This window comes from Gymnoscopelus microlampas, assembly GCF_963454915.1.
Source record: "Gymnoscopelus microlampas genome assembly, chromosome: 19".
Lineage (NCBI taxonomy): Eukaryota > Metazoa > Chordata > Actinopteri > Myctophiformes > Myctophidae > Gymnoscopelus > Gymnoscopelus microlampas.
In genome coordinates this window covers 35,974,860-36,002,587 of record NC_139956.1, presented here as the reverse complement: position 1 = coordinate 36,002,587, position 27,728 = coordinate 35,974,860, and the positions used below count along the sequence as shown (strand labels likewise).

Sequence of the window (27,728 nt, the reverse complement as noted above, 5' to 3'; positions counted from 1 at the left end):
TGCCCTGCCCTACTTCCTCCAGGGCACCAGAGAGCTAACAGAGGAATATACTGCCTTCTTTGGTCTACTTGGATCCAGACGTGATGCTAGGAGCATTACTGTGTGCTCCAGGGTGAATCTGTTCGGATCCAGACGTGATGCTAGGATAGGGCTTGTAACGATGTATCGCAAATCGATTAAAATTGATTCAAATAAAAAAAAAGTAAAGATCTTTCGGTCATTTGTCTGGAAAATAATGTGGTGTTTAAAAAATCGTATTGTGAACCTAATATCGTGATTTGAATCGTATCGTATCGTGTGAAGTTGAGTGAATCGTTCCATGCCTAGCTAGGAGCTTTACGGTGTGCTCCAGGGTGAATCCATTAAGGAGATGCTGACCTAGAAAACGGCAGTCGGAGCGTTATTCTTTTATTAGGGTGTCACACAGTCGCATGACAATGCTGTCACATGGAACTGCTGTGAATCCTTGTGATCAGGGTTTGATTTTTTGGGCTAAATTAGCATACAACATTGACACAATAATAGCCTACATGTCATCAACAAATACAAACTATATGAACAAAGGAGAAAAAGAAGGAAAAAACCACAGTGAATGACTTTAATTCATTTACATTTACCTCCCCTTGTGATCTCCTTTTTATAGATGTTTTTTCAAGACAATTTTGAAAGAAACCAGTGATGCACATGCATCAATATAGGTCTGGCGAAGTGTTCCGCTCAACTGCGTTTTTGTGGGTCGTGTTCCTAATTATGTATATACATCAGTCAACCGTTTCAGTTCTTCGATCTTAGATAGCGTTTATCTTCCGATAGGTCACAGTATCTAGCTTCATGGGTCAAGTACCCCAGGAGTTCTATATGAAAGCTCCTCGACAACGGGACTTTGGTCTTCATTTGAAGGGTCACTGCAGCTTCTACTCCATGGGTGACCGCTTCCTCGGGCAGTCTGGTGACAGTAAAGGACGAAGGCAGGCAGGCGGGCCGTCACATGCTGCCGTTGAAGGACACCATGGCTCTATAGAGAGACCGCAGCAGTAAAACTCTCTTAGAATAGACGTTTTGACTTTGGTTCCGGTTGATAGCCATAACTATGAGTGTCTTAACACATTCACTGCCAGGAGTTTTCTAAAACAGGCTGCAGCCTCTGCCAGCATTTTCAACGATTTTTTTAACTTTTCAAGTAGTCACATAAATTTAGTCTGGGAGACTACGGCGCAGCGCCTGCACAGCAGGGGCGCGGCCACTGCGTTCTGATTCAAATCAACAGCCAATGAAGAAAAGGGGGCGGGATCCACATGCAGTGGGTGTTGCATGTAAATAGGAGCGACGGGAAGCAATTTCTCCTTGAGAAATTGCGGCCGCCATTGTTGTGTACTGCTGTTTGCCTCTCGTCGGACTGTTTAGACGAGTTGCACAGCTCTCAGACCGGTAAGAGGCGTGTCCGCTGAGATTCTGAGCGTAAGCTACATCCCGCGCACAAATACCAGGGCTCTGGCCCAGAAGTTCCTCGCCTCTCCCGTTTGTATGCGAGAGCTGGCGAAAACTTCTGGGAACTCAGATTACATAATATTTATCTCCAGTATGATCGATCCCCTGATGGTTGCCAATCACGGAGGGTTTCACTGTGCTTCCGTGTAAAGAAAAAAAATTCAACGCAACCTCCCGTTCGCTTGTTATACGCCGTTGAAAATGGCATGTCTCGCCAAAAATACATAGTAAAACACAGGAGCCGAGATACCGAATATTTCCCAAATACTTTAACCAGGAAGTGAATGAAGCAGTACATCTTTGGATCATGTTATCTCCTGGTTCTGATGTCAAAAAAAGAAAAAAAAGACAAATTCAAACATTTTATTTTCCCCCCCTTTTTTTTAAGACGTTTTAAAACGTTTTTGGCAGGCATGTGTTGGATTTGAAAGACGTTTTAAAACGTCTTTTGGCAGGCAATGTGTTAATCACAGTAATCCTAAATCATATTCCATCATATTCAAGGGCTTTTGAAGAGAAATGAGACAGACTCCATAGAGCACTGCAGAGGGGAGGTGTGTGTGTCTGTGTCCAGCTGATGCTCGTTGACGCCCGTTAATGTATACATCAAGGCAATTATGTTTCTGCACTCATTTTCGGTTTTGGACAAGAATTTTCCTTTTGGTCTTAAAAAACACCCCTTATCAATGAATCGATTAGTCGATCGATGAGGTTGTCAACTATCAATTCATGAATTAATCAATAATTTGCATCCCTAGTTCAAATCCACCGTGGGAGGGAAGCCAGGCGGGGAGGGAAACCATGTGGGAGGGTGATAATTGTCACTACACGTACAGTACACCTACGCTGGGGGCGGAGCCTGTCAGCAGCGAGTTATGGGGGCTCTATGTCTTCCCGGTGGGGGCTCCTCACTGGTAGGTGAGTCAGTAGGATACAACAGCAGTTACAACACAGAAGGAATCAATATTGGGCATAATGAGAAACAAGGGTCCCCTGCTAAAGTAGTTAATATAGCATCATAATCATTTTAACCATTTTAACCACTTAATCCACGTTGGCTGTATTTTTTTAAACATTAAAAAATATATAGAACATTTCTGGAAATTGTAGAATATTTTTGAATTATTATAACATACATCTACTCTCCTGGGGGTCCCTGGCTCAAAACCTTTTCAGATAGGGGGTCCGCAGCCAAATACATATCAATTTGGGGGTCCTTGACATGAAAAGGTTTGAGAACCACTGGGTTAAGCTATAGCTGCTGGGGGAGGGGTTGTTGGCGCCTGTATCTTTACACAAGGAGACTTTTGATTGCAGCTGTCATCTCTGTAGCATAGCTCCTCTTCTGGAGGACGGTGGATATCAGTGGTATGTGTGACAGGATCAGACATTTGTTAAAAAAGTAGGGCAGGGGGGCTCCATATATGCTATTACGGAACAGCTGCATCCTTCCTTAATGCTACATGTGTTCAATGTGGTCAACCACTTAAACTCTATATACTTAGTTGAACGGGATCCCCAAGGGCTAAAGTAAAGTAAGTAAGCCCTGCCGAGCCATAGGGCAGCAGTCTATCTCCTGTTTCTGTAGCGTTCCTCTCACACGTTACACAAATCGTTAGGACTTGGTCTTACAAACATCCGTGTGAGTATGTGCACCGACAAACATTTCCCTCCCCGAACACTGCAAATTGTGTCCATATAGAATGGATGCTCAGCCAAAACTGGATGCACCTCGGTGTATCCGAACCCCTAGACCCCATCAGAATCACTTTATTTGTCAATTTCCCCATATACCTAATAATAAAGAATATGAAATACTGTTCCCCCTCAGCTACTTGCAGTGCAACATAAAAAAATAAGAAAAAAAACATCATAAAAAGACCACAATTTAAACACAACATAGACAAACAATACATACACTTTATACACTTTAATGCTCCTGTACCTGGAGGGTAAACAGGCCTTGGTGGAAGGGTGATGGAGGTAGGTCCCTTATGGCTCCCCATGGCGTTGGGGGCAGGCACTTGATCCCTCCCAAGTGCCCGTAGATCTGCTATTCTTGCAGAATGTGTTCCCCAGAATGCGGACGCTAGGGTTAAAGTGGAGGTCAATGGTGCAGCAAGACTCCTCTGCCTCCAGAGCAGCCTGTACCCTTTGCAGGCCGAGCATCGAATCCCACCGGTGCCCGACAGACAGACACTGTGTCTCTCTCTCTCTCTCTCCCCTACACGAAGGGCAATTGCACTGCAGCAAAGCCACATTAAAAAAAAATCCTTTTTACCAGAGCGAGGCATGACTGATTGTGTCTCCCTGCTTGGCTGGCCAAGGCCATCTCTAGTCTGCACAGAAGTAGTGGCAGCTGGAAGGAGTGGGTTCTGGAAGAGGTACACACGTCAAAGACCAGGGGGGGATCCCGAACTTTTTCAGATCGAGACCCAATAGACAAATGTAGTCTCCCTTGGACCCAAACTTACAAAAGCTATGCTATGAATTGATCACTTACAGGGATATTTCACTTTCAAATAAAATAAACATAAAAAATATATATAAAAAATGCGTAAGGGGGCCGTGATTTTTCCATTACTTTTTCATTACATTTTTATATATTTCTTTAATGTTTGTTTATCTAGTAGCTCAAAATGTTGTAAGGTTGTAGATCTGCTATTTATGCTATTCAAAGTCTTATTTATTATTATTTTTTAAACACTGAAAATATAAAAAAATAAAACAATAAATGGAATCCCCCATCCGCCCTTTTTTTGTGTAGAAAATGTACCCATAAAATAGGGTCTGTGACCCAAAATGGGGGTCGAGACCCTCTTTTTGGGAGACAAGACTTTATAGCTTGTTTAGCACCTAATCGCAACAACATTTTCTCATGACACTTAACATACTGCTAGTCAAGAGGTGAAATAATAATAATAAAACAAAGGGGAAAAAAAGGGATATTTACTCGCAAAATTGGTCCGCGGCCCAAAAATGGGTGCCAACCCAGTGTTTGGAAAACCGTTTTTTAATGGAAACCCAGGGGTCTGCGATCATGATCCATGGAAGCCTGCGAGATGAAAAAAAGCACAGACTGCTCAGTGAGTGATGGGGAGAGAGCCCCCCCCCCACAGCAGTAGTCATCACCATGATGCATTGCATACCTCTGCATCAGAATGTCATCATAAAGTTGTATGTCTTACTGATGCCTGCCGTTCACCTCAGTTTGAGCCTCCTGTGGTGGAAAAGCAGTGGTTGAAAAAGTACTCAAATGTTTTACTTAAGCTAAAGTATCAATACTGCAACGTAGAAATACTCTTATACAAGTCAAAAAATTATAATTTACTTGAGTAGTATTGGTATCAAAATGTACTTAAAGTAACCAAAAGTAGAAAGTACTTATTATGCAGAATGTCCCATTTCACAAGCTTTCAAATGTATACAAACATTTTTACTTGAGTAGATTTACTTAGTGGGAAGCTGGAGCATTCTCAGTACATTAGGATGCTCAAACATTTGCACGTCAAGGACCCCAACATTTTTATATGTATTTGGCCACAGACCCCCCACCCCCCCCATTTGAAAAACTAACAGGTACCCCCATAAAATATGTGTCGTTACAACAATGCTTCGAAAATATTCAAAGCCCAGTTCAAAGTGGTATGTGTGTCTATTACTCTAGAAGATGTGCCGTATAATACGCGTTTGTAGTGTGTAAAATGGTAAAAAAAAAAAGGAAGGTTGACACACAATAAGAATTGTCCAGGCTGTCTCTAAGTCCATAAACCCCACTAGAGCTGCAGAAATGTTATCGTCTCCGTCAGGGTGGAAACCTCGCATGTCCAAAACCGTTACTTAATCAGGATTCAAATTCAAACGCACAGCAAAAGCAGCAGATCCTACTTAGCGTACTTTGTGTGCTTTAGGACATTGGTTCTCAAAGTGGGGTACGGGGACCCCCAGGGGTACTTGAGGCGGTTCCAGGGGGTCCCCAGCTAAATGATGGATACGAACCAAATGGACCCTTATGGTTCTGTAACTCTGAGAGTGTACAAATGGAACCAAATGGACCCTAACGGGTCCATTTGGTTCCATTTGTACACTCTCAGAGTTAAATTATCATTGATTTTATAATATAAATTCGGGTCCCAGAGGTATAAATGCCATTAAATGGGGGTCCGTAGCCTAATACATGTCAAACTGGGGGTCCTTGACATTAAAATGGTTGAGAATCACTGCTAGAAAGCCGTATAAATCTTCTCTTATTGGGGTCCCTGGCTTATCTTTTCAAATGGGGGTCCGCGGGCTAATAAGTGTCAATTTGGGGGTCCTTGACATGAAAAAGTTTGAGAACCACTGCTTTAGGATATCGAGATAAGAGGTTTCTGTCCTCCCGACAGCAACGATAATGGTGCACTGCGTTTTTCCCCGCTAAATGTGTGTCTTAAGGATCACCTTGCCTCCTCCTCCCCCCCCCCCATAACACATGTTCTTGGCCCGCACCTCGGGTCCGTCCTGCTAAAGGAAACAGGCACGCGTCCCAGGCATGCTTGCGGGGGTCAGATGATGACGGCGCCTGGAGACTCGAGGGGGAGAAAGCGAGGCATACTAAAAAAAGTGTGATGAGTCATCCAACTCTTCTTGGCAAGCTACTTTCTCCATCCGAACCCTCCAAAGCCCCCCCCCCCCCCCTCCCCTTCCTTCTTCCTGAAGCGGAGCGTTTTTTTGTGTGTTTTTTTTCTTCCAAATAAGAGAACAGATTAACCCATTCAATCCTGGAACGCATCCGTGTCACTTTAGTTTTCTTTTGGCCTGTTCAAAAATAGCAGATATACAAGCTCATGAGCTTGTATATCTGCAATTTTGTATTTGGCCGCGGACCCCCATCTCAAAATGTGTTGTTCCAGGGACCCCCATGAAGCAAAAAGTTGACTTAAAAATATATATATATTCAAAGATTTGCACACATTTTCAAGATTTTTCAAAAATAAACAGCAGATCTACAAGCTCGTATCGTGGCACTCGGTGAGCTTGTTGATCTGCTATTTTTTAATAGCCAAAGACGTCTAAAATGGATGCGTTCGGATGCGTTCCCCGGATTGAGTGGGTTAAATGAGATGGAGATGCCCGGAGATTCATTGATCCCCGGGGAGGACTTTAGGTTGGTAGTTACAGCAGCCTCCGTTTCGGGTTGAAGAGAGAAAAGGATTCAGCAGCGGAATATTAAATGCACAAAAGTCTCTCAACAACACTGAGCTGTAAACGTGGACCAGACAAAAGGAGTGGGCATCAATTCAGCAGGTGTGCAATATGCCGAGGGGGGGGGGTCTCGAGCCTTTCAGCTCGAGACACTAAAGCAGGGTTTTCTTTTACTTGAGGTGCCATGTTTACATTTTCTTGATAAACAGTGTGCCAAACCAACATTAAATATATATATATATAGATATATATTTATTTTTTTTAATTTTTTTTTTTGCTTTCTCTGCCTTTATTAGACGGTATACAGTAGTCTGACAGGAAATGGAAATTCGGAAAACATATTTATATTTCCAACATATTTAGATGTTCCATATTCATAAGAAGTGTAATAATTTTTCTTTTGAAATATTTTCTTTCACATTAGGACATAGTAATGATCATTAGACCCAGCTATCTCCCAGACTCCCTCCCCAGGGAGAGTTCAGCGTTTGAATGAATGTAGAATTGTGTGCAGGATGTAATATGCATACAGATGTGAGGGGACTTAATTTAATTGACTACATTGAAAACATATATTTTATATAATAGAATTAAAAAAATCCTCTCTCTCACACTTATGCCAGTGTGCCAGTAGCCTGGAATCAATACCATTTTCGGGATTCTGATCCGGTCGGAGCGGAAATAACTTTCCGTCATCAGGCGGCCCCGAACCCACGACCGGAACCATGACCGCATCTCCAAAATGATTCCCTTGTTTAGTTTGGTATAATCGTTTCGTTTCTTTTGGTATAATAATCGTTTGGTATGTCCATTTTCTATTATAACTCGTAGCGTGACTAGCGAGACTAAAATAATTGATTCGCATTATGTGGGGAACAAAAACAATGTGACGCCAACCGGAACCAACCACCAAAACCAAGATATTTTTTTTCTAAACCGGATAACACGGCTAGTTTTAGAACAAACACCAGGCTTTCCTCCGAGGTGGAAAGTCTGGTGACGCGAGGTTAGTGTGCCAGTTATCACCCTCTCCTGTGCCAATGTTGGCACCGGTGCCTAGGGTTGCCTATACCCTTGCCCTAAAGATAAGCTTGGTGTCTGCCCAGGACCCAGACTTATAAAATACATTATGTAAAATGTGTGAATAGATGTCGGAACAAAAGCATTCCAACGTTCGTTAGGCCACTCATTTGCAAAAAAAACAAACAGTTGAAATATGGAGATAAAATGTTTCTTCCCGAGAGCAACGCTATTTTATGTACATTGTTTCCTTCTCCCGACGGAGAGAGGTAATCACAGGAATGGCTGTACTGTAATAAAGATGGTGGCAGAGATAAAAGGGAATGCTTACAACTGTGTATTGTTTGGATGATATGTCAATTTTATGTCTGACTTGATTTGAAGGTCCGGGATTCCACACAACACCAGGATACTTGTTTTAGGAGGCCGTATAGAATTCCTTTCCTTGGGTGAAAAACACGTTCTGCCATTTAGAATTCACTTAAAGGGATAGTTCACCCCCAAAACGACTTTGTTTCTATCGATTAGTCACCCCATGGAGACTTGAATTCATGGCTATTTTTTTTGTTTTTGTCGCATTCCTAAGCCAATAATTTGATGACCGGCAGCGGGTCCGGTATGAGACACAAAGAGTCTCCTTTGTGTCAAAAAACAAAAAAACAAAGAAATATCCGGTCTTAATCCAATTTTTTTTTTTTTTAATATCATTTTTTGGGTGAACTATCCCTTTAAAATATGTTGCTGTTGGGATGTGAAAGGTACTTATTATTCCATCACCTCCGTGATTGTTTGATATCGTCTCCTTCACACTTGTATTTGATATTGATTTCAATGTTTTTTTACTGCTTACTTAACCTTAATTTGCATTTCTTTCAGGTTGTGTCTTGTCTGATTTTATTTTTTTATTATTATAATTTTATTTTTCTTTCTTTGTGGTTTGATTTGTTCCCTGACCTTTTTGTTTTGCAGATGAGGGCAGGAGTGCAGTTGACCAGGAGGGAGGGGCTCAGATAGTAGCTGAACACATTAAGTCCCTCTACCTAAATACTGATGCGACCAATCAGAAGCTCTTGACTGTCTTTTGTGGCATGCTGATGAACTATAGCAATGATAATGGTAATGAATCCTCCACTTCCCCGCAGAGAAAGAACTGCTAACGTGCCTAATGTAAACGTCAATAATAACGCTTGATCATTTAAAGGTGTAATTCACCCCAAAAACCTAATTTTCTATCAATTGCACACCCCAATGGAGATTTTTTTTAGTATTCCTAAGCCAATAATTTATGACCTGGTCATCGGTCAATAGGAGACTCAATTGAGTCTCCGTCAGTCGCAAAATATTGGCTCGGGAATGCGACAAAAACAAAACAAAATCTCCATTAATTCAAGGCTTCATGGGGTGTGTAATTGATTGAACATAAGTCATTTTTTGGGTGAACTACTCCTTTAATCTGTAATCTTGCTTCAGGAAACAACAAAACGCACACCAAAAAAAAGCTTTTTTTTTAATACATGCTTTATTTACTTACAAAAAATATGTATATTCACTATTTCTATTTCAGTAGTTTTTCTTTGCCCAAGTAGATTGTTTAATAATTCACACACTAAGCTCTACAGAGAATATGATGGTAGGGGATAATTTTACAACATTAGTTCCCAACTTTAGCTGGAGACCCAAAAAAGAAATTACCGGTAGACGTTTCCCCGGGATCTTTCCCTTATCAAAATTTCCTGCTCCTTAAAATTTTCACAACTCGGGTTGCTTACTACTAACTAACTAGCCTACATCAAACTGCTGAGCCTACCGCTGTCCTGCATGAGATGATAGTTCAATCATTATAACTGGAACAATTGGTTAAGTATAGCTTACCATTTAATCTATCTAAAAAAATACATACTATTGCGATTCATTCGATTAAATCTGTGTGGTACCACCAGGGGCTGAAATACAAAGTGTAAGTCAGTGGTTGTCAAACATTTTCAATTTGTGTTAACCCCCAGATTAATATGTATTTGGTTGCGTCCGTCGCAAACCCCCAGCAAAATGTGTTAACCACAATCATTTTAACCACTTTAAACATATTTGTATACTTTGGGTATTCATAAATAGCAGATGTACAAGCTCTAAGCGCATCACTTTGTGCAGCGCTGCGAGCTTTGTATATCTTTGTACAAAGCAAGTCTTCTCTTCTGGGCGGTCTCTGCAGGGACGTGCACAGATAGACTCTAGGTGGTGCTAGAGCACCTGCCCTTTGCCCTCTTGACCAGAAGTGCCCTTTTGCGCGGCCAAATGCATATACATTTGGGGGTCCTTGGCACGATAAAGTTTTGAGAACCACTGTCCTACAGACGAATGTTTTCACAGCAGCAGTGGTGGGTGGTTGGTTTTATTTCGTTCCGCTGCGGAGCACCTGGTGTTCCTTCCTTTGTGACAGCTAGCAGTGCTGTGCAGTGTTGATTTTGAGTTTTGACAGCACATTTTTATGTAGTTTTTAGTCATAGTCTTTTGAATAAAATTCTATTTAGTCATATTAGTCATCTGGAATGTTTTAGTCTTTTGTCTAGTTTTAGTTGACAGTTGATTTAGTCGACTAAAATGCATTTTAGCGGTGCCTTGATGGCGTCATAATGGCTGATTTTACACTTGGTTGCACGCTGAAAACAGTAGATCTGCAAGCTCACAACGCGTCGCAGCGTGACGTGTTGTGAGCTTGTAGATCTGCTATTGTCAGAGCACAACACCCAAGCGCAACCAAATATAAAACGACTTGTCTTAGTTCTACTGGATCTCTTCTCCACTAGTCCCTCTCTAACATTTTAGTCTAATTTTTATGTGTTGACAATTTGTCAATATATTTAGTTTTAGTCATCGTAGCTCATTTTTTATTTCGTTTTAATTTAGTTTTCGTCGGTGAAAAAAGGTAGTCGACGAACATTTTTCAATGCAACGTGAGTGGTTAATGTATGTTTTATAATGTAATCATTTATATCTGCAAAGTAACTAGTAACTAAAGTTTTCAAATAATTGTAGTGGAGTAAAAAAAAAGTAAAAGTATAGACAATTGGAAACCCTCCAGTAGGCCTAAAGTAAAAGTACCTCAGAATTGTACTTAAGTGCGGTACTTGAGTAAATGTACTTAGTTACTTTACACCACTGTCTAGCAGTGCTATGGAGCGCAGTAAGTGTATGCTATGTGACAGCCTCAGAGTGGCTGCCAAGGCCTGCTGGCACGCTGCGTGACAGGCTGATCCATCTGACTGGCTGGCTGGCTGCTCCGGTGCTGTGGAGGTGGATGAGATATATGGGTTTCACTGGGGCTTGTGATAGTGGTGCAGGGCACTGCGTCAGCAACCACGCACGCACACACACACGCACGCACGCACGCACGCAGGGATGTGGAGTTACAAGCTGCCATAAACGCGTCCGTCCCACAACCAATCGAGATCACAGATAGCTGAGCTGCGAATTAACCACTTAAAGCCCTATTATATCGCCTCTGTCGGGTGGAAACCTCATATGTCCAAAACTGTCACTTTTTCAGGGTTCAAATTCGAAAGTAGTTAAAGGAGCAGATCGGCAAGCTCAAAACGTGGCGCTTCGCACCGCGTTTCAGCTACTTTTGATGCTTTTTGTGTGACGTAGTAGTGAAGTGAGCTAAGCTCATAGCTGTAGATCTGCTATTTCTTTGTAATCGTGAAAATGTGTGCAAATCTTTGAATATATCATTTTTTAAACAACATTTTAACACAGATCTTTGCTTCTGGGGGTCCCTGGAAAAAAAAATGGACTCCCAAAAGTATGTGTATTTGGTCACGGACCCCCCTCCATCTCAAACCATTTTGAGATGGAGGGGGCAAAGATTGCCAGGAGCAAAGATTAGAGTTAAAATGTTGACGAAAAATATATAGCCTATATTGAAGGAGTTGCACACGTTTTCACGATTAAAAAAAATAAATAGCAGATCTACAAGCTCGTAGCGCTATGAGCTTGTATATCTGCTATTTTTGAATAGCCAAAGTATGAAATCAGACTAAAATCTAAAATGACACAGATGCGTTTCCCGGATTGAGTGGATTAAGACCGAAATGCTCCGACAGTCTTTTATCTACCCTGACATTAATGACTTTGCGTTTTTTTCAGACTTGGGGTTTTGAATCGGGTCAGCGTATTCATCTTAGTTCTACTTATGGATTAAGCATTAGGGTTTTTAGCTGTTCTACTGTGGTGGAATGGCATCCGTTCATTTAGCCTAGTATCAACTGATAGGCCACTGCAACTTAAACTTCTTCAACTTTAGCGCCGCATCACAGGTTAAAAGAGTGGGTGACATTTCTTTGTGCAGTTTCAAAAAGTTATAAAAGCAAAGAGTAGAGGAAGAAATGAGGTAAACAAAGTCGGATAACAAGAAGACTGATGTCAAATATAAAATGTCAAATATAGAGCAGAAATAAAATCGGGTGGAATCTGCTTCTTAGAGAGTAGAGACACATTTGCGGCAGATATAAATAGCAGGCAGATACTATGCAAGAAATCCACATCGATGAGCTCTCGGGTGTCTCTATTTTGAGTTTGTCCCGCTCTATTAATTAGATTTCTTTCACCCTCATTCCTGTAATGTTTGTATGACTCTTATCTACCTCCCCATCCATCCATAATGTCTTAATGAACTAAATCAAAATGCTTTCCTCTTCTTCTGTCACATGTACTGTACTGTAGCACCTCTAGACCCCTGTCGCAGTGACCAGGGCGATACATCTACGCTGTCCTTTTTTGTCGGTGTTGGTGTTTTGTTTTCTTGTAGATTTGGTGTAAATCTGTCTCCTTTGCTGAGGTTATTAACTCAACCTTCTTCTTTCTCTCAAGATGTGAATGAATTCCAGGGTGGGAGTCGGGTCAGATTTAAAAGTAAAAAGTGGGCGAGGGCATTCACTTAGAAGGTGGAACCACTTATCCCCTCTTGTCAACAATTGTTAACTGTTGGAAAAATTACTTCCAAATGAGGAAAAAACTTGCCGATTTATGAACTCTTAGGTTGTAGATCGGCTACTTTTAAAAATATTGTACAATTTTCATGGCTAAAATAGGGATCATAAATTCATAATATTACGGTTTTTTGGGTTCAGGTTTTTTATCAACTGAATCAGAACTGACTCCAGCCCCGTCTTCTGATCTCTTATCAGTGCCATTATTATCTTAATAAGTGGTTCTCAAAGTCTTGAGGAGGTCCCAAATTGAACCCTGAGAGTGCCACAAATAGGACCAAATGTACCCTTTACGAGTCCATTTGGTTCCATTTGTACACAGGGTTCCTTCAAATGAAAACGCTTGAGAACCACTTGCTTATTATGTGTTTGTTTTCGTTGTCCGGGGACGTCTGGCTTCATCTTTGCTTCTGTTAATACAATTCCACAGTTCTGTCATGATAATTGAATGGGTTACCATGGTTACCATGATGCCTGTTAACCTTCTTATATCTGTTAACCCCTCTCTCTCTCTCTCTCTCTCTCTGGAACCTTACAGCTCAGCTGTTCTGTTGGTGATTGGGTTGTGATATAAACCTTGAAAAAAATATGAAAACGTATAAAGATTACTGATAATTCACAGTATCATGGCCAGCCAGTACATATATTTAATCCTTTAACCCATTAAGACCTGAGGCGATTCTTAAAAATGTTTTCTAAAACGTAATAAAAAAATAAAAAAAAGTTTCAATATTTTTCAAAAATAGCAGATCTACAAGCTCGTAGCACGGCACTCGGTGCCGCGCTATGAGCTTGTAGATCTGCTATTAGCCAAAGAAACCTAAAGTGACACAGATGCGTTCCAGGTCTTAATGGGTTAAGACCAGGAACGCATCTGTGTAATGTTAAGATTTCTTTGGCTATGTTTATTTAAAAATCGTGGAAGATTTGTGCAAATCGGTGAATATATGTTTTAAAGCGAACATTTTAACTCCTGTCTGTACTTCTGGTGGTCCCTGGAACAAAACATTGTCAGACGGGGGTCCGCGGCCAAATACATATCATTTTGGGGGTCCTTGACATGAAAAAGTTTGAGAACCACACAACCACTGATATTATAGCAACAGACATTTTTTCAACAACAACAAAAACTGTTCGGATTTAGACATTTTTAGAATCCCCAGAAGCAAAGATTTGAGTTAAAAATATTCACTTAAAAATATATTCAAAGATTTGCACAACTTTTCACGCTATGAGCTTTTAGATCTGTTTTTTTAAATAGCCAAAGAAATCTTAAAATGACACAGATGCGGGTCTTAATGGCTTAAATCTCTTGACACGTCTCAGATAGAAGCGTGAGGACAGCAGTTTAACCATCCATCCGTCTGTCTTTCTCTCTCTCTCTCTCTCTCTTTCTCTGTGTGTGTGTGTGTGTGTGTGTGTGTGTGTGTGTGTGTGTGTGTGTGTGTGTGTGTGTGTGTGTGTGTGTGTGTGTGTGTGTGTGTGTGTGTGTGTGTGTGTGTGTGTGTGTGTGTGTGTGTGTGTGTGTGTGTGTGTGTCCAGACTCGTTGCAGGCTCAGCTCATCAGTATGGGAGTGATCCCCACGCTGGTCAAGCTGCTGGGTCTCCATGCACACAACACCGCCCTGACAGAGATGTGTCTCATCGCCTTCGGAAATTTAGCCGAGCTTGGTGAGGAAACTTCATTTTTTTTTCTAAATCTGTTACTTCTCAGGAAGTGGAGAAACAAAACCGTAATCCAATGGATCCATAATGTAGTTATTATTTAGTCACTAGCTCCTATTAATACTTTTCATTTATTTATAAAACCTACGTATTTAAAGGTTTCATGACATTCAGTTTTACCACACATTAAAAGTCTTTGTCATGGTCCTTCAAACGTGTATAAAAAGTTTTAACAAAAAAATCCACTCCATTGATCCATGGCAGGTGTTGTTCTCTCACATTTCTACAGCCTTTTCAACTGCAATGAAAAAATAAATCTTTTCCTGCGGGTGTCGCTGGTGAGGGATTTTGTCTGTCAATCATCGCCTCTGTCAAACATCGCCACGTTCAAAACCTTTGCATCATGCATGTCACACACACACAGAATTCGATGCGTTTTGTTGATATAACACGTTTTTTCATATAGAGTCCCATCCACAAATCCACCATTTAACTTCCACAATCCACATTATCAAAACCATTGGTGTTGTGTGCCGCATTCTGTTTGTGTGACATGCGCGATGCAAAGGTTTTGAAAGTGAAAGTGGTCAAAGTCACTGGCCACCTACTGTATGAGCGATTGAGCGTTTGTCACTATTTCGAGTTCACATGAACCACGTGACAGGCGCTGTTTTCTGCCCCCGAGGTGACGCGACTCTCTAATCCAGGGGTTCTCAACCAGTGGTTCCGGGTGGTCCCCAACTAAATGATGGAGAGTTGGTAACCAAATGGACCCTTATAGATCTATAACTCTTGAGAGCGTTAAATTAAACGGGTCCATTTAACTCTCAAGAGTTAAATTATTGTTAAACATCTGCATTACTTAATTTACAAGAAGTCTAGAGAATGTAGAATAATTGTTATCTTTGAACAACGTTTGCCTGTTATCTCTCCTAATGGAACCACATCAATACAGCATGGAATTGTGGAGAAAATCGTATATCCAACGATAACAAAATATTTTAAAAAAATGGGTCTGAGAGTCTAAATCTTATCAAATGGTGGCTCAAATGCCAAATAAATAATGGACCTTGATATGAAAAGGGTTGAAAACCACTGCTCTAATACAAGGCTCTGCTCACAACGCGTCACATCGCGAGTCACAACATGTTTGATTTGTTTGAGTTTATTTATATTTCTGAACATTTTTTAAAGTAAAACAATTGGGACACATCGGCCTCATAATTGCTGATACCGATGTTGTAAAAAAAAAGTCAAATAATGTCCGATATACAGTATCGTCTAGTCTAGTTTTAATAACCATTCAATAGGAGGTTTGTGTGCTAGTAAAACAATAACAAGACGGTGAAAAATGAAAACGTTGTGTCTTTATGTTGCTGTGTTGTCAGAGTCCAGCAAAGAGCAGTTTGCCTCCACGAACATCGCAGAGGAGCTGGTGCATCTCTTCAAGAAGCAGTTGGAGCACGAGAAGAAGGAGATGATATTCGAGGTCCTCGCTCCTCTGGCAGAAAACGGTAGGTGTTTGTTGTTGTTTTTTTAGCGGTGCCAACCGCTCTATATCTGACTTTGTCTGTGTGTCCGTGTGTCCGGGTGTCCGTGTGTCTGTCCGGGACTCCGGGTGTGTGTCTGTCCCATAAACAAATATTTATGGGACAACATCAATACGGGGCTCATCAAAGGCACCGCTTCCTTCACACAGGGTGTGATTTTTTTATTACCATTTTAATTTCTATATGCACAGGCAGATCGTGTGTACACAAAACCACCCTTTATATCAAATCAAATGTGTTTTAAAAGTAGATGAACTCATTCCCTGGCTGGATTGCCGCCTGGCTGCAAATGGCTCACTTTTGCAGTGTGCCTTACTGCCTTTAAGTTGCTTGTCTTATGTGTGCTGTTCTTAACTGCCTATATTAGTATTTATTATTGTGTTCTTATATGATTGTTTGTGTTGTCTGTTGGGTGTTGTAGCCTATGTCTTATAGTGCAGTCAAGGACCAGCAAATTGATATTCATCTTTTTTTCCCCAATTTTTTTTTAATATAGGCCTATATGTTTCTATATATATTGCTTCTGGGGGATTCTACAAATGTCTTCTAAATCCTAACAGTATTTGTCCGGGGAAACCCTACCTGGTTGATCCTGCCAGTAGCATATGCTTGTCTCAAAGATTAAGCCATGCATGTCTAAGTACAAACGGCTTGTACAGTGAAACTGCGAAAGGCTAATTAAACCAGAAGCAAAGATTTGAGTTAAAAATGTATAAATATATTCAAAGATTTGCAGAAAATGTGAACATTTAACGTTCACGATAAAACAAAAAAGTAGCAGATCTACAAGCTCTTAGTGCCGCACTTGGTGCCGCGCTATGAGCTTGTAGATCTGCCATTTTTGAATAGCCAAATCAATCTAAAATGACAAGAGCTGCGTTCCCGTATTGAATGGACTTAAATAGATTCCACAGAGGCAGCAGATCTGATAGGGAGGGGACTGCAGTTCCACAGTCCAGGGGCTGCAGTGACAGCAAAAGGCGAGGTCACCCCTGAGTCTGAGCTTAGTTGTGGGGGACAGCTAGCCGCCCCGAGTCAGCTGACCGGCCGGACCTGCAGGTGGTATGAGAGGTTAAAAGGTCAGCACTGGGATAAGGCCTGGGTGAGATTGAACTCTCTGCCACCCACACACGTGCATGCACACACACATGATCAGTTTGGACAGTTGAGCCTCACTGGAGTAAATTTAGTAAAGTAAGACGTGCGAACGCGGGAAGCGAACGCAGCTTGTAGTAGTTATTGCCCCCCCCCCAAAAAAAATCATATTTATTTGACTGTATCTGGCTCTGTTTTTCTTAAAAGTGCAAATTAGTCATTTGGAATCCCATGTTACAGCATAGCTAGCTAGCAAGAAGAAATCTCAAACTGTCCTCAAACTAAGGCGTTTTCAGCTTGCCATCCGGCCTGAAATATGCACAAATGACATGGAATTCTATATCCCAATAGATGAACTTGTGTAGATGCTTTTAGATGTGTTTTTTTTTTACTGTAGCTGCTATATTTCTCTCAGAGGAGTGTAATTAGTCACCCATGGGGGCAGGCGGATTTCAGCCACACTGTAGTGACACAGGCAGTGCACACAATACTGCACACAGACAGACAGACAGACAGACACACAACCCGAGCACGGTTTCATAGTAAGCTCACTTGCGCGATGGCGCGCCTCCTTCCGCTGCGTTCGCAAAAAGTTGTTTAAGGAGGTGTGCTGAGGATCCATTTGTGAACGTTATCTCATACCCTTTCCTTTTACTTGGTGTAAAAATATCTGACTGAATTTAAAAGTACACACATTTATGCACAGCTTCTGCCTTCCAGATTTCCTGTCTCCTACACTCTGTCTCAGCCTTCTTACTCTCTGTCTCTCCTGCACTCTGTCTCAGCTTTCCTACTGTCTGTCTCTCCTACACTCCGTCTCTCTATCAGCTTTCGTACTGCGTTTCTCTCTTAAACCGTCTTCCTCCCAAGCTGTGTCTCTCCGCCACCCTTCCTATTGTCTGTCTCCCTCCCAGCTTTTCCCTACTATCTTGTCTCGATAAAGAAGGACCTTGATTGTATTTGATTGCTTTGGAACCCTTTTTTTTATTCGGATACAAAGCAAAAAAAAAAGAAAAAAAAAAAAGCTTATCTTCCGAAAGTGAAGGCAAGCTTTATCTGCTTATCTGCTAAATCGAATTTGTATTTTTTTTTCTATGGTCCAGTTTGAAGCGGCCTGGCCAGGGGGTCCGCAGTCAGTGGGTTGATGTGGTGCTGCTCTGTGATGCGTACTTTCATCTCCCAGGCTCTGTGTGTGTGTGTGTGTGTGTGTGTGTGTGTGTGTGTGTGTGTGTGTGTGTGTGTGTGTGTGTGTGTGTGTGTGCACGCACGCACACGCGCGCGTGTGAGTCACTCTTCTCTTCCCGGAGTCATCATCCGTAGCCTGCAAACTGCACCGTCATGGCGAGCCAAACGCCATGCAGCGCCTACACGCTTTCAGCTGCTGTTTTTTTTTTCAAAGTGTGTCAGCCACTCTCTGCCTGCGTGCGTGTGTGTGTGTGTGCGCTCGCCTGTATTACTATACTTGTGAGGGCCAAATGTCGCACACAAATATACAGCAGCTGAATTTGAGAAAACAAGACATTGTGAGATTTTTAGAGATAATGTTTACGTTAGAATAAGATGGAGGTTGGGGGTTAGGTTTAGGATTAGACATTTAGAGGTTTGGTTTAGGGATTACAATTATGCCTGATTTACACTTGTGCACTGGTGCCCTGCACCGAAAAATAGCCGATATACGTACAAGCCCACAACGCGTAGAGCTGCGATGCGTTGTGGGCTTGTATTTTGGCTATTTATTCTGGCTTTAGGCTTAAGGTTAAAAATGTCAGTTATCACAATAAATAGTGGGTTTATGTTTTAAAAAAGGGTTTTAGAGTTGGGCTTAATATTAGGATTTATACTTACCTGCGTGCGGTTGTTTGCACACCGGAAATAGCCGATATACTGTAGCTCGCAACGTGTCGCAGAGCAATGTGCTGTGAGCTTGTAGATCTGTTTTTTTCCGGCTTTCGGGTGACGGTTAAACATGGTATTCATAAAATAGCTGTCCTAAAATGTCCTCACAGGTATAGTAATGCATAATAATACGTGTGTGTGTGTGTGTGTGTGTGTGTGTGTGTGTGTGTGTGTGTGTGTGTGTGTGTGTGTGTGTGTGTGTGTGTGTGTGTGTGTGTGTGTGTGTGTGTGTGTGTGTGTGTGTGTTTATGTGTGACTGAGGAGAGGGGAGTGGAGAAGTTGCCAGCTCTCCGCACACACACACACATTGTGTGGTTGTTGTTATCACCATTCGGTACTCTGGGTTCTCCCACACCGCCGGTCTCCTAGGCAACGCTCTACTTAACTCTACTCTGGAGGATACACTGTCTGTCTGTCTGTCTGTCTGTCTGTCTGTTGTCTCTGTCTCTCTGTTTGTTGTCTCTGTTTGTTATCTATGTCTGTATGTCTGTCTGTCTGTCTCTCTGCCCAGTGCTTGATGCAACATGTTGTACTTCGAAGTATAAAATAGGTCTCTCTATTTCTGTCTGTCTGCCTGTCTGTCTGTCTGTCTGTCTGTCTCTCTGTCTCTCTGTCTCTCTCATATATATACATGGTTTTGGTTCACCAGCTTTCTAGTCATAGGAGAAAAACATGTCTGGTCTCAAAAAGATGAAAGGCGACAGCACTGCAACCTTTGTGATGCGTTTCCTAACAGCTTGTTGTCCAGCTCCATACAGATGATGATGACACAGGCCTTTCCACGCTGTCACCTCACATGTGTCTAATGGTTTTGCTCACCCAACTAGTCATTCCCCTGAGGGGCCGTCCTGTTGGCGCAGACAATTAGCATATGCTCCTTGTTAGGGCTGTGAATCTTCTGCTAACTCACGATTCGATTCCGATTCTTGGGGTCACGATTCCGATTTTTTCAAAACAAACGATTCTCGATTCAAAAACGTTTTTATTTTTTATTCAAAAACGTTTTTTTCCCCCGATTCAGCCCAGAACTTGCCAATTCTCAAAAAAATTGTTGTACAAAAATACATTAAAAAAATAAATAATCGAATGTTTTTTCTTAGAATCAATTCTGAATCGTCCAACATGAGAATCGTGCAATCCCACACCCCTACTCCATGTGAGACGCAGGGTCTCATGTTCGATTCCGACTCCTGTCGTTTCTCTCCTCTTCTCTCTTAAACCTCCCATGTAAATAAAGCATACTGTAAAGACCCAAAATAAATCATCTTAACCGGGTAACGGGTACTTCTGAGGCCATGGGATAAGCACTTTATATTTAAAATATGAAAGTTTCTGTAGATGTACGGGCCGTAAATGGAGGTCGACCGGTCGTGACAGACAACCGTCGTGTATCCATTGCTATTAATCCCTCTAACATTTCCTCTGTTTTTAGTTTATTGAAATAATGTCATGCACATTTTTCCAGTGCATAGCCTATTGCAGGCCTTGTTGACTAGATTTAGAAGAGATTGTGAAGCTCTTGCTCCTGAAATGATCGATTATTTTTAGGGATGTCCGATATTATCGGCCTCCCGATATTATCGGCCGATATTAGCATAAAAATTGATATCGGGAAAATATCGGTATCGTTTTTTGATTTTTTTTTTTTTTTTTGCTTTATAAATAAGTTACAGGAGTTCTTACTGTATATGGTGTGTGTGATATGAAATTTGAGCTTACCCTAATCACAATAATCCCCGCATATATCGGTATCGGTAATTAAGAGTTGGACAATATCGGTATATCGGTTATCGGTAAAAAAGCCAATATCGGACAACCCTAATTATTTTGAAGGGGAAAAGCTGTCATTTAACATGCAAGTCAATGGGTGAGAGGCGGAGCTTGCAAGGCCTGGGTGTGACTAACCTTGCACCACCAGTCACAGAGTGGAGTGGGTGGGGCTTAGGGAAGGGTCCATTGTCTGCAGATGTGTATAGGCCTGTCTGGCATGGCAGAGACTATGTTTTGCATTTTCAACATCTGCCTTTTTTAGCGCCACCAGGAGGCCTACTTATGTAAAAAGAAAAAAATATATTAGTCATTCAGATTGTATCAAAATTTTACGCAAATCGGTACACATGATCTCTATAGTTATGTGATCAAGACGGATCTGTCTGATTTTTCATATTCCATCCTGATTGGCTAAGATTGAAAGGCTAAGTTTGAGTGGCCCGTTTTGAACAAAATGCCGCATGAAAGCATCGGTGTAACTTTGCACGCACATTCACACCACGTTGAGGAACAAATGCCACCCTTTTAAAATTGCCCTATTATAGCGCCACCAGGAGGCTGATTTTTGAAAACCTTTTTTAAAAAAAATATTACTCATTACAAACATCACGCAAATCGGTACACATTATCTCTGTAATCAAGTGTCCAAGACGGATCCGCGATTTTTCATATTCCATCCTAATTGGTGAATTCCGAACATTGCTGCCCCACAATAACCTACCTGACCTGGCGGAGCACTTTTTTTAGTTTCTTTGTATATTTACTATAGGTTATTCATCATATGCCCAGTGCAACTTCAAAGCCTAAAAGCAAACATTTTAATTGATATGCCCCAGTGTTCAACGACAACACAATTACATCGTTAATCACAATTATTTGTGTGACAATTAATCGTCACGTAAAATGTCATTATCGTGACAGCCCTGCCGGTGCACAGCACGTACTCGCTCACCATTGTTTTGCATTTTGTTCTGTTCTCTTCAGTAAAGTTTTCTCTGAGACAGACGGTAGAAACACTGAGAGGGACAAACAGTACAGGAGAGGAGAAGGAGAAGTATTAAATTCCAGCCCAGCAGAGACGGGGGAATTCAGAGGATAGCCTATTTTGTAACTTTGCTGACAAAGATACTCAAAACAATATACATTTGTTAGTTTTAATGTCAAGCTGACACTTTTGTCAAGGGGTGTTGGTGTACCTGCTGATTGTTCTAAGGTGCAGGCACGGCAATCCCAGGGCGGGGGGGGGGACACGTCCCCCCCATGAGTTATTTAGGAGTTATTTTAAATAATAAATGAATAAATAATAATTTAATTGAAAAATACTTATATACTATGATTTAGAAATCATTCCCACATAAACACGATGCTTTTTGAACGGTTTGTTTTTTCCCCTATTGTGTATAATCCCGCACAATGGTTTGCCAAGTGTGCTTATTGTAAGTGCAATAATTTGGGCTTGTTTCTTTTCATATACCCGGTTGCTTGTTTCTCTCGCAAAATCCGGCAACACTGCTGGCGACGACATCATGTAGAGCATCGCCTCTCTGACTGAGTGTTGTTTTCAAAGCGTGTGATAGAAGTTATAACTCTTAAAACTTTGCCGTTGCAAAGAGTTAATACGTTATTTGTTTCTTGTCCTTAAAGACTGTAAGCCCCTTGGACGGCTACGCTGCTACTACAACAACAACCACTACTTTTCAGGGTGTTACTTAAACCCCAGCGTCGGTATTGTGGGGAAAGCTTTCGCTGGAAATGGCAGATCGACAAGCTCCACGACCAACCTGAGCTACTTCATGGGTTTAAGTTGTGAACAAATAAACAGAGTGTGTGTCCGTTTCCTCCAGATGTGATCAAGCTGCAGCTGGTGGATGCAGGGCTGGTGGAGTGTCTCCTGGACGTGGTGGCTCAGACGGTGGACGGGGACAGAGAGGAGGACGTGGCCCAACTCAAGACCGCCTCCGACCTGATGGTGCTGCTGCTACTGGGAGGTAATAAGGCAACGCATAACCACGCATAACCCCGGTGTTCATTTCGTCGGCTTAAAGCCACGTTTAGACGACAACGGTCTCTAGAGAAAACGGCAAAGTCCCGTTGCGTTCTCACTTAGACGGAGGCGCAATGGTGATTGAAAACGCTGCAGTGTGCATGCCAGGTGGCTAGGTGGCGGTGATGTGCTGCCAGATAGACCAGATAGACCAGTCACGCATGCATAGAACCACTTCCTGTCACAGCTGTTTGTTTACATACACCAACGCAGCGCGGTTCTACACAGGGTAGCGACTTTGGATTGTTTTTCCTGTAAAGTTGCGTGTAAATATTGTTAGTTTTTTTGATGTCCACAATTCCATGCTGTATTGATGTTGGTACCATAGGAGAGATAATAGGCAAACGTTGATCAAAATAACAATTCTTGAATTAAGTAATGCAGATGTTTAACAATAATTTAGCTCTTGAGAGCGTAACATGAAACGGGTCCATTTGGTTTCATTTTACACTTCCAAGAGTTAAAGATCTATAAGGGTCCATTTGGTTACCAAATCTCCATCATTTAGCTGGGGACCACCTGGAACCCCCTCAAGGACCACCGGTGGTGTCCGGACCAATGGCCCTCCTCCCATTGGTGCAAGCAGACGAGCACAGGCGACATTTATTCGCTATTTGGTTAAACAGGGCCTTACATAAACCACAATTAGCCGGTCATATTTGCTCGGATTTTTCCCGTTTGCCGTGTCAGCCTGAGTCCACACAGCCAGCTGTGCCGGGCCATTACATGAGCAGCTTAACCTCTTTAACACCAGCTGAAATGAACATTATGTTTTTCACCCTTTAAGAGCATATCGTCGCTGCCGGAGCGGAAACCTCTTATCTCCATATTTCTATGTCGAGTAACAGTTGATGCCAAACAATGGCGAACAAAATATTTTGAGATGGGGGTCCACGGCCAAATACATATCATTTTGGGGGTCCTTGACATGAAAAAGTTTTGAACACTGTAATACCGTATACGTAGCAACATACGTTTTTTCAAAAAACTGTTAGGATTTAGAAGACATTTGTAGAATCCCTCAGAAGCAAAGATTTGAGTTACAAATGTTTGCTTTAAAACTATACATATTCAAAGATTTTCATGATTTTTCAAAAATAGCGGATCTACAAATGAGCTTGTATATCTGCGATCTTTTAACACATTGACTGCCTAGATCGAGTTAACTCGATATTAGCTTTTCATCACTTGCCTGCCAAGATCGAGTTATATAAAATAAAAAAAACATTTTTTTTTTTTTTTTTTTTTTTTAATTTGACCTAAAGACCAAGGAGATATGAATTTTCGAAGATCTTTACTCTCATCCACTTCCTAGTTAACTTAAAACTTTAAAATGTTCTATCTCGGCTCCTGAGTACTTTTTTTTTCATTGAAAAATCTCTGGCATGAATAACAATAGGCAGTGAAAATAATTCAGGCAGTCAATGTGTTAATTGCCCAAAGAAATCTAAAATGACACGGATCCGTTCCCGGTCTTAATGGGTTAAGCCTGTGGCCAAGATTTTATTTGGATATGTGAACACAAAATGTCACTAAAAAGAAAAAGAGTGCCCAACCCTATGAAATGGTGATTTTCATGGTACTGGAGATGTGGATAGACATGGTGGAGCTCTGTGCCAGAGCCTCGGTGAATTAATAATTCAGCATTTCTTGAATATTTCATTACAAGGCGAACGGCCCTGAAAGAATGTTGTACGTGATCAAACCGGTTTTCCCTCACAACGCACGGCTACAGTCTGAGCTGCAGCTGGCCCCTGTCAAATCAAATCCAATAATGACAATAGTTGTGACAGTAATTAGTTGGAATACTAAACCTATGGGGTGCCTGGTGGCTTATTAAAATGTTTTAGTTTTTTTCCCCCGTTTCTTTTTTAAGTCGTGCACATCCGAAAACCAGACCGGACCGGTGCTGGATCTGAAAATGCTTAGAGACATAGGAACATGAAATAGCTCACTAAATAGCTAGTTAAAAAGATTATTAATTAGCCAAAGTGGATACGTTTGTAACCAAGCCGGCTCTTACTCAAGCCTGGTTTATACTTAGTTTCGCACCACAACACTGCGCGCTACAACACGTTTGTGAGCTTGTAAATCGGCTATTTTCGGTGCATGACACCTTTGTTCAACTATACGTATTTAACTCTGGCTTAACTCTAGTTTCCGAACTTTCAGAGTTTCTTGACGCCGACTTTCATCTGGCATGTCTACTCCCTCTGTCTCCCTGCCCTCGTTTCCCTTCCTCTCCACGCTCTCCCATTTGAATAAACATCTGGCAAAGATCTGAATAAACATCTGGCAAAAATCGTAATAAACATCTGGCCAGAAATGGCAAGAATAAACAACACCGTGGGGTAAGATTTCAGCCGAACGCGACCTCTGTTGACTTATATGAGTATACAGAGACTGACACACACACACACACACACACACACCCACACCCACCCACACCCACACCCACACACACACACACACACACACACACACACACACACACACACACACACACACAGTGCCACGCCATAGTTATACTAAACCTATGAAAATTATACTTGCAAACTAAAAAATGATAATACTGAATCTACTGTATGCAAAACATGCTTATGCTTGAGCTTACAGTATGTTAAAGGGTTAGTTCACCCCCAAAATGCCTTTTTTTATATCGATTAGTCACCCCATGGAGACTTGAATTCACGGATATTTTTTTGTTTTTGTCGCATAGCTAAGCCAATGATTTGATGACCGGCAGCGGTTCCGGTAAGAGACACAAAGAGTCTCCTTTGTGTCTCCTACCGGAACCGCTGCCTCCCGGTCCGCTGGTCATCGATTTATTGACTTAGGAATGCGTTTTTTTTTGTATTTATATCCCTCCAGTCTCCATGGGGTGAGTAATCGATAGAAAAAAAGTCATTTTGGGGGTGAACTATCCCTTTAGTAGCAGCATGGGATTATATTAGTATGTGTTTCAAAGTCACAGTCCTGGCCGCGATGAAGTAAATATTACCGCTCATAATCATAATGACATAAAAATGTGGGTTCATTTTTTACGCTCCCAGAGTTTAAAGCTCTCACTGAGGATTTAATAGTGCGACACTGTGACAGTTTTATTATTAAATAATTGCCATAATGCCCTTGAGGGCAGACTTGAACTCAAATCCAACTTTAATTTATGTGTCACACGTTTCATATGCAGGGGAAGTGCTTCACCGACAAACCAAATGAATAGCGCCATGGTTCTCCACCTTTTCAGGCCGTGACCCCCAACATAATCATATTTGAACTGGGGACCCCCCAAAATAATCATATTTGAACAGGGGACCCCTCACCCCGATAAGCACTTGGAATGTAGGAGTTGAGGCATTACATTTGTATTGACTCGGTTCAACAGATAAATATTGTGAAAATAGTAGATCTACAAGCTCACAATGCCTCGCAACGCAAGGCGTTGTGAGCTTGTAGATCGGCTATTTTCATTTTCTTTTCTTATATTATTTCACAATTTGTTTGACCAGTTTTTATAGTATAGTTTGTTGATTACTTTTGATGCAGTAATGGTGTTTTGCTTTCCTTTTCCCCCCCCCGTTTTATTAGGTTTTAAAAAGGTCTCAAGATGACATTGAAATTGTCACTTCACTGTCATCTGGGGACCCCCCACCTTCCTAGCCTGTGTTGTGAAAAATAGAACTGGCGTTTTCAAGATGTTTTGTCCATTATCTCTGGAACAGAAGGTCCAATCTGCTCAGTTCAAAGCTTGTGGCGTGACTTTAAGCACACAATGACACATCTTCGAGTTTTCTGGCATAAAATGATGGTAATTGTTCAAGCCGGGCCGTGTTCAGGCTGGCCCAGTTAGGGCCCAGATAGTGCCGGGCCTTCATTGAGAACTCTAGCTTAGAGCCTCAGCCTATTGACTGTCATTGTGGTGACCTATAAGTGCCGTGTCTCTGTCTCTGTGTGCAGACGAGTCCATGCAGAAGCTGTTTGAGGGGGGTAAAGGCAGTGTGTTCCAGAGGGTGCTGTCCTGGGTGCCCTCCCACAACCACCAGCTGCAGCTGGCAGGGGCACTGGCCATCGCCAACTTCGCCCGAAACGGTAAGCACGTCGACGTTTTCACTTGACTTACTTTAGTTCATTGATTCTCAACCTTATTTAACATGCTGTCCGTGCTAGTGTTATATTATTCAAATGTTATTAAATTGATTTATGTCAAAGTAAGGCCTTATAAAGGACTAAAAAGACAAAGAAAGTCAAACTAAGTCTAGTAATTGTGTTGTGTTTAATCATTGGCCAAAAATGTTTAACATTTACTGACTTCTTGCCATATTTGCCAACACCAACTACCAGATTTATATAAAAGGATCGGTAGTGGGATCGATAAGGAGCCCATATTTAATTCTGAAATATGCATACAAAATTGAGTTATTGGTGTCAGTGTGTGCTTTGTTGTTGTTGATCCAGGGGGTCCCCAGAAAAATGTGTTAATACAGCATCCCAATCGTTTTAACCACTTTATCCATATTTAATATGTTGGATATTCAAAAATAACAGATATACAAGCTACAAGCTTGTACATGTGCTATTTTTGAAAAGAATGTAACATCTTAAATGTGTTTTTTTTTTTACACAAATCTTGTCTTCGGGGGTTCCTGGCACAAAACATTTTCAGATGGGTTAGGGTCAGATGGAAGGGGTCCACGCCAAAATCAATTTGGGGGTCCTTGACATGAAGAGGTTTGATAACTAACTGGTCTAGAATGATAATGCTGTGTCCTTCTCTCTGTGTCCTCAGATGGGAACTGCATCCACATGGTGGACACCGGCATCGTCCAGAAGCTGCTGGACCTGCTGGACAGACACGTAGAGGAGGGGAACGTCACCGTGCAGCACGCTGCGCTCAGCGCCCTGCGCAACCTGGCCATACCCGGTGAGTAGGGATGTTCCATACTGACTTTTTAACCAATATTTCGATATTGTCCAACTCTATATCAATTGATACTGATATATGCAGGCTTTTTTTTTTTTTTTTACCAATAC

The 27,728-nt window shown here is 41.6% G+C and overlaps 1 protein-coding gene across 2 annotated transcripts in view; it reads left to right on the top strand.

Annotated features, from left to right (window-relative positions):
- rap1gds1 (RAP1, GTP-GDP dissociation stimulator 1) overlaps window positions 1-27,728 on the top strand; it is a 54,598-nt gene that overhangs the window by 18,132 nt on the left and 8,738 nt on the right. Inside the window, exons 5-10 of one of the 2 annotated variants that reach the window (XM_084042218.1) lie at window positions 8,662-8,808; window positions 14,220-14,348; window positions 15,731-15,856; window positions 22,498-22,641; window positions 26,655-26,786; window positions 27,484-27,618. In XM_084042218.1, the coding sequence (XP_083898344.1) occupies window positions 8,662-8,808; window positions 14,220-14,348; window positions 15,731-15,856; window positions 22,498-22,641; window positions 26,655-26,786; window positions 27,484-27,618 (813 nt within the window). The remainder of the gene's footprint in view (window positions 1-8,661; window positions 8,809-14,219; window positions 14,349-15,730; window positions 15,857-22,497; window positions 22,642-26,654; window positions 26,787-27,483; window positions 27,619-27,728) is intronic. The other variant, XM_084042219.1, reaches the window with a different exon arrangement.